This window comes from Poecilia formosa, unplaced genomic scaffold, assembly GCF_000485575.1.
Source record: "Poecilia formosa unplaced genomic scaffold, Poecilia_formosa-5.1.2 Scaffold888, whole genome shotgun sequence".
Taxonomy (NCBI): domain Eukaryota; kingdom Metazoa; phylum Chordata; class Actinopteri; order Cyprinodontiformes; family Poeciliidae; genus Poecilia; species Poecilia formosa.
The window spans coordinates 88,974-96,977 of record NW_006800827.1 but is presented as its reverse complement, the minus strand read 5'-3'; the positions used below and the strand labels follow the sequence as shown (position 1 = coordinate 96,977).

General features: G+C 41.9%; 1 protein-coding gene across 5 annotated transcripts in view; it reads right to left on the bottom strand.

Moving 5' to 3' along the window:
- The window catches only part of LOC103131975 (protein turtle-like), an 18,940-nt gene extending 10,942 nt beyond the window's left edge, over positions 1-7,998 (bottom strand). For all 5 annotated transcript variants that reach the window (XM_016667063.1, XM_016667066.1, XM_016667065.1 and 2 more), the window contains exons 1-3: positions 7,794-7,998; positions 4,039-4,383; positions 1,186-1,530 (exon numbers count right to left, since the gene is read on the bottom strand). In XM_016667063.1, the coding sequence (XP_016522549.1) occupies positions 1,186-1,530; positions 4,039-4,383; positions 7,794-7,968 (865 nt within the window). In that variant the 5' untranslated portion in view covers positions 7,969-7,998. The remainder of the gene's footprint in view (positions 1-1,185; positions 1,531-4,038; positions 4,384-7,793) is intronic.
- Between the last annotated feature and the right edge of the window lie 6 nt (positions 7,999-8,004).

The window sequence follows — 8,004 nt, the reverse complement described above, 5'->3', positions numbered from 1 at the left end:
CCCAGTGTCCTCCAGTGTCCCCCAATGTCCCCCAGTGTCCCCCAGTGCCGCCGGGCCTGCAGGGATCCATCCTTATTAGAATCTCTCTCAACCAATGATGTTCATTTTACACCGAGGTGTGAAGTGCAGTGCCTTCTGGGATTCTGAGTTTTTCACCAGTCCCTTTGTCCTCCGGTCTGTAATCTGGATCAGGACTCTGTCAGTCCTTGGTTCTCTGATCGTTGGGTCCAAACACACATTATTATACTTCACTGACCTTTGCTCATTTCACAGGAATGTTATTATCCATCCTTTACAGCCACTTGTCCCTGCAGGGTTGTGTGACGACTGGAGTCAATCTCCAGCAGCCATTGGATGATAGGTGGGGCACACATCTGTTATTTTTTAACAGATTGTAGCTTCTTAATATGTAAAGCAGAACATATTTCAATGCAAGATGGAGTTGAGTGGATCTTTAGGTTGGCTCTTTTAATGTGGCTCACAGTGTTACTACATCCCTGGTTCTGATGATCTGGGTTTGGGTCAGGGCTTCTCGGTCCCTGTGGACTTTCAGGGTTGTCACAGAAAGATCATATTACATCACTATGACAAGTTGTTCTCCATATTAATGCTCCTAATAACAGGGAGAACTCCCCCTGCTGGACAGACTGGTGAACACCAGGTCCTCCCAGCTGAGGTTCCTCATAGAATAATGTTCAGAGATAATTAACAGACATTATTTTAGTGATGAAAACCTCATAGAGAACAGAAACAGGACAGAAAATCAGCATTCATAACTTCTCCTTCTGTTCACTGATTGACCCGATATAAAATCTCCTGGAAGAAATTCAAGTCAAAGGGAGAAAACCCAGACTGAGCTGTAAGCGAGAGTTGAATCAAATGGAACTGGACAGGAAGACAACAGCCAGACTAAGACTTGAAATAAAATCCAGGATCTTTAATGTCTGAGACAGAAAACATCAAAAAGTGGTTTCACGTACAGCAGCACTGGAGCCAGTTACCATGGTGATATGTTTAAGTTAATATCTATTTCTGGAAAAGGAAACCTGGTTCTTTTCCAAACTCAGAGTTAATCTACTGAGAGGTTTCAGACAACCAGCCTGCTGGACTGTCAGCTGTTTCACTCTGACACGACCAAGAAGCTTTCAGCTTAAAACTTTGAGACAAATAAACATTTTTACTCACCTGGAGGAGGAAGAACATCCAGGTTGATGATGACGATGGTCTTCCTCCGGCTGTTTGTTTCTCTCTGAACGACCTGACACTCGTATGCTCCTCTGTCGTCAGTCGTCACCTTCCTCAGAACCAAAGACACGTTTCCATCCTTCATCTGTCTGTCCTGCAGATCCACTCGGTCCTTAAACATCACATGCTTGTTTTCTAGATCAAGCTGATCGTTTCTGTACAGAAGAACATATTCTGACCCCAGATCAGGTCTGATCCACTCTACCACTACAACAGGTTTATTATCAGGAGATCTGCATGGTAGAGATGTGTTCTGTCCAGCTTGAGCTGTGATGTTTCTCTGATCTGTAGGAGAGGAAACAGAGCAGAGAGGTTAAAGGTCATTTATTCAGCTGTACTGACTTACCAAAGAAACCTAAAGAGAATAAGTTTCTGCCTTTAACATCAGAACAGAGATGCTACAAAGTAACATCAAGGTAATCATTCATCCATAGAGCAGAAAGGACTACNGCACCTTGCAGCGGCCCGCCCAACTATATAGGCATCTGCCCCGCCCACCAATCAATGGTGCGCTTCCTGCTGCACCCGGTGCGCAGAGTGGGGAGGGGGGAACACCATCCCACCACATTGGCATGGCTGCATTTTACCACAGATTCATCCCCAATTTCTCATCTAGAGCAGCATCCCTAACAGACATGACGGGTTCCAGAAGTCCCACAAAAATTCAGTGGACAGCAGATGCCATTGCAGCTTTTAAAGACATTAGCCAGTCCCTGAGTAAGAATCCTGTTTTGCACTCACCAGATTTTGCAAAAGACTTTTTGTTGCAAACTGATGCTTCTGCAGGGACCACCAGAGGACCTACATCCAGTTGCTTACATCAGTCGCAAACTGCTGCCAAGAGAGAGACGCTATGCAACTGTGGAGAAGGAAGCCTTGGCTATTAAATGGGCCCTTGACTCATTTAAATATTATTTGCTAGGAAGAGAATTCACACTTCAGACTGATCACAGAGCCCTCCAGTGGCTAGAAAGAATGAAGGACACTAATGGAAGAATCACCAGATGGTATCTTGCAATGCAGCCATTTCGGTTTAAGGTTCACTACATCCCCGGTAAAGACAACACCACTGCTGATTACCTTTCTCGGTGCCAGAGTGAAGACCAGGAAGTGGGGGAGTGTGTGATGGCCAAATCCATGGCCACACTCTGAAGGCAGAAGTCGGTAATTCTTATGCACAATTTAGTTTTCATAATTTATTTTTTCATTCAAATACAACACTTTAGTTTCAGTAAAACATTTATTAGTTGATTTGGATACATTTGTTCTTTATGTTAGCGCGCACATTTAGTTAACATGTGAATTTATATCAACTTTAAAGTTTAATTTGTTTGCAACTAACTTTGTTTGTTTTTGCCGGTGCTTACCTGCCTTGGAGTGGCCAGACAAAGATGGATGCCAGGGCTCAGCAGGCTTAAATGCTGATTGGACTGCACCACTAGTTCCTGCTGGCAGGGGAAATTTGTAGTTTCTTTATTTAGATAAGTTTTGTATTTAAGTAAATAGTAGTATTTAAACTTTAATATTTTTGATTTTCATTTTTTGGGTTTTAGTTTAGCCAAACTTAGCTGTACTGTTAGTTGTTTGTGTTATTTGTAATTGTATTCTGTTTAGTTACCCCTATTGTGTCTTAATTGGTCTGATCAGAAAGTATATATACCCCTGTGTGTCGTTTCTTTGAGGTCAGTTATGTTTGTTTGTGCAGCCAGTTTGTTTACATTTTTTGCCTGAGTTCAGTTTTGTTTCTTTGACCTCTTTTATGAGCTCAGTTTATCCTTTTGTCATTTATAATCTTTGGGTTAAAATAAAAAACCCTATTTTTCTAATTAATATCCTGTGACTCCTTCTGTTTTTAACAGAACACTCCTGCTCTTTCTGAAACTCCGCCTTCAGGAAGTCATCACAACATGGCTCCTCTATTAACTAACTGTTTTACCAGCGTTGCTCTGAGAAGTAGCTCCTATAATGAGCTCAGCAGTTCCTCCAGCTGCCTGCTAATTGCTGCTGGCTAGTCTGAAGGAGCTGAGGGGGAGTGAGGCAGAAACTTGGAAACTGCAGCTCTGAGCAGGTGAAGGTAGATCCCTTCAGGCGTTTTGCACAGGCAACATCCGATCACACACACCGGTCTCCAGTATCTTAACAGACTTTGGTACAGAAAATAATGAGACTCGGAGGAAAGATGATAGAAACCAGACATTTAGTCATATACCATATTCTTGTTTATCTGACGGGCTGAAAATGCATTTCACCAGTTAAAATATACCTTCTGCATCATAAGAAGCGGTTTTTACTTTGCATTAAAGGGTAGTTTCATGTATTTTCTAGACATGTGGTATCATTTTATAGCCCAATCAAGTAACTATGTTACCTTCGGGTCTCATAAAATATAACTTAAAATAAGTTTCACTTTGTAATTTAACTCCTTGAAATTGGGCCTCTGTCTCTTTAAAACCTCCTGCTCTTTCTGAAACTCCGCCTTCAGGAAGTCATCACAACATGGCTCCTCTATTAACTAACAGTTTTACCAGCGTTGCTCTGAGAAGTAGCTCCTATAATGAGCTCAGCAGTTCCTCCAGCTGCCTGCTAATTGCTGCTGGCTAGTCTNGTTTTACCAGCGTTGCTCTGAGAAGTAGCTCCTATAATGAGCTCAGCAGTTCCACCAGCTGCCTGCTAATTGCTGCTGGCTAGTCTGAAGGAGCTGAGGGGGAGTGAGGCAGAAAATTGGAAACTGCAGCTCTGAGCAGGTGAAGGTAGATCCCTTCAGGAGTTTTGCTCAGACAGACATCAACTCACCTGGAGGAGGAAGAACATCCAGGTTGATGATGAAGACTGTCTCTGTTCTGCTGTTTGTTTCTCTCTGAATGACCTGACACTCGTATGCTCCTCTGTCGTCAGTCGTCACGTTCCTCAGAGCCAAAGACACGTTTCCGTCCTTCATCTGTCGGTCCTGCAGATCCACCCGACCTTTAAAAGATGGATGCTGGTGATCTGAGTTAATCTTCCTGTTTCTGTACAGAAAAACATATTCTGACCCCAGATCAGGTCTGATCCACTCTACCACTGCAACAGGTTTATTATCAGGAGATCTGCATGGTAGAGATGTGTTCTGTCCAGGATGAGCTGTGATCCTTGTCTGATCTGTAGGAGAGGAAACAGAGCAGAGAGGTTAAAGGTCATTTATTCAGCTGTACTGACTTACCAAAGAAACCTAAAGAGAATAAGTTTCTGTCTTTAACATCAGAACAGAGATGCTACAAAGTAACATCAAGGTAATCATTCATCCAGAGAGCAGAAAGGACTACAAATCCCAGAATGCTTTGTGAGTGATGCCTGACAGAGGATCAGGAAGAAGCTACTGAGTTATTTTACTGTTGAGGATAAAACAGGTTTTTACATGAAGATATTTGCTACTGAAGCAGCACTAGGCTGTGGTGAACATGTAGCATCATTTTATAGCCCAATCAAGTAACTATATTACCTTCGGATCTCATATAATATAAAATAAAATAAGTTTCACTTTGTAATTTAACTCCTTGAAATTGGGTCTCTGTCTCTTTAAAAATTCCTGCTCTTTCTGAAACTCCGCCTTCAGGAAGTCAACATGGCTCCTCCAAATTGTTCAGTTTGCATCAAATGAAGCATTAAGTTGGTCTCTCAACTCAATGATGTTCTGTGGCCCTTTGGAGCAGCTTGAACAGATCAGCGCCGAGCATATAAATATTTATACATACAACATGGTAGCTCCGTTCAGGCATCATAGCAGCTACGGTAACAGAGGTCATGAATTGATACATGGTAGGTACAGAAAGGCATTGTGATAAAGTAGCCAGACAACAGCTGCTGGCTGACAGAACAGTTGTCCGATTCTGGAAAGCCAGTAAAACAAATCTCTGCTTCATTTCGGGTTCACAGATCGTGAACCCGAAATGGTTTCACAATCAATCACTTTCTCTACAAGTATCAAGCTGTATGCTAAAAGTGACTGAGACACCTGATCCACAGCAAAGGCATCAAAATGTCATTCAGGCTGGAGAAATGGGGCTGGATGGTGACAAACACAGGGAAGATAATCCACACAGAAGAGAGAATAGCAGAGGGAAGCCTTTGAACACCACAGGCAAGTGGCAACTACAAAGAGGTCACAAGGAAAACAGCAACAAATAAATACCTGCAATGAGTAAGAAAGGTCCTGACAAGACAATTCAGTGGCAACATCAAGGTCCAGACAGTCAACAGCAATGCCTTGCTGGTAATCAGATAACCTGAAGTTCAGACATGACGCATGCTCACCATGCACGGTGGATTCTACCTCAGGTACACCATCCCTGTACTTGTCCAGGGATCCTATATTAGGGCTGTACCTCAACCACACAGAAGGAGNAACAGAGATGCTACAAAGTAACATCAAGGTAATCATTCATCCATAGAGCAGAAAGGACTACAAATCCCAGAATGCTTTGTGAGTGATGCCTGACAGAGGATCAGGAAGAAGCTACTGAGTTATTTTACTGTTGTGGATAAAACAGGTTTTTACATGAAGATATTTGCTACTGAAGCAGCTCTAGGCTGTGTTGAACAAGTAAAATATGAAAATGATAAATACAAAAGCAGTAAACACATTAGAAATAATCCAAAAGGAATTATTCTGATGTTTAAACAATTACTGCAGAACCTGATTGATCACCTGCAAAAACAACTTCATTGTTCAAAATAGATATTTTACAATAAATAGGTTTTTGTGTCATTGAACTGGTCAGAGTCACCAGAATGAAAAGTTTGATACAAAGTTTATGTAAGAAAGATAAATGGATTTGTCCTGTTTCTATTATGAAGGTTCAGTCTGGATTCTGTTCTAATGCAAAAGGATCATATTGGTGACATCTACTGGTGAACAAACCAGTTTTAGATCATGATGATGGTCATGAGAACTTGAATACTGATCAGAGAAAACAAATTAGATATTTGATTATTCCCTTTAATGTAAACTGGTTGACTTGGTGAGCCTCAGTTTCCATCACCAAATAAACAGAGACACTGATAAATATTGAATTGTTGCTCCTTTCAGGGCCCCACAAACCATGTGCCCTTCGGAGAGCTAAAGGCTAGCTCCGGCCCTGGAGGAGGAAACATGGAGACCCGACCGTCTCGATCTCTAAGGTCTTTAAAGCTTCAACAGGCTTTTCTGCTCCTGGTGTCTCTGCATGATGATCTAGTCTGTTGTTCTGTGAACCAGCACTAACTGGGACCATAAACAGTGATTATCATCATGATGTGAACATGCGTCTCCGTGGATAGCATAACTTTAACTATCGCCGTATCTCAGATCAAAATAACTTTGGATCTTAGTTTTCCTCCAGAAACTCGCCTGTAGAGACAGATGAGACGAAGACGATGATGAAGATCAGGGCCGAAAACAGTGAAGTAGCTGATAGAGAATCCATTTCCGTGTTTCTATCCACCGCCAGTTTCACGTATTTCTCTTATCGCGACAACAAAACACCAGAAGATTCACTTTAAACATTAAACCTTATTTTAAACATTAAACCTTATTTTAAACATTAAACCTTATTATATTTCCACTTTATCGGGCCTCTAATCAATAAAATACCAAACATCCAGAAACACCGATGATCCACGAGCTGCGACAGAAACAAGGAAGAAGGAGGAGCTGAAGGACGATGAGGAGAACTGTTCATCTGACTGAACTGAGTCTCTCGGATCAGTGATCCGTTCACCGGATCTCAGTTCATTCCTTCAGAACAGCGCCTCCTTCAGTACAGTTCTGGTCTGTTCATGCTGTGACATGTTGCCGCTTCACAGCGTCGCTCTGCGTTTACTTCAAGCTACCAGCACACACACATCACACACACATCACACACACACACCGGTCTCCAGTATCTTAACAGACTTTGGTACAGAAAATAATGAGACTCGGAGGAAAGAAGATAGAAAATAAATTATTTCCTTTTTCTTTATCTCTCACTTGGATTATTTCATGTTTTTATTTCAGTACTATAAACATATTTAACATCCAGACATTTAGTCACATACCATATTCTTGTTTATCTGACGGGCTGAAAATGCATTTCACCAGTTAAAATGTACCTTCTGCATCATAAGAAGCGGTTTTTACTTTGCATTAAAGGGTAGTTTTATGTATTTTCTAGACATGTAGTATCATTTTATAGCCCAATCAAGTAGCTATGTTACCTTCGGGTCTCATAAAATATAAATTGAAATAAGTTTCACTTTGTAATTTAACTCCTTGAAATTGGGCCTCTGTCTCTTTAAAACCTCCTGCTCTTTCTGAAACTCCGCCTTCAGGAAGTCATCACAACATGGCTCCTCTATTAACTAACAGTTTTACCAGCGTTGCTCTGAGAAGTAGCTCCTATAATGAGCTCAGCAGTTCCTCCAGCTGCCTGCTAATTGCTGCTGGCTAGTTTGAAGGAGCTGAGGGGGAGTGAGGCAGAAACTTGGAAACTGCAGCTCTGAGCAGGTGAAGGTAGATCCCTTCAGGCATTTTGCTCAGACAGACATCAACTCACCTGGAGGAGGAAGAACATCCAGGTTGATGATGAAGACTGTCTCTGTTCTGCTGTTTGTCTGAACGACTCGACACTCGTATGCTCCTCTGTCGTCAGTCGTCACGTTCCTCAGAACCAAAGACACGTTTCCATCTTTCATCTGTTTGTCCTGCAGATCCACTCGGTCCTTAAACATCACATGCTGGTTTTCTGTGTTAATCTTCTTATTTCT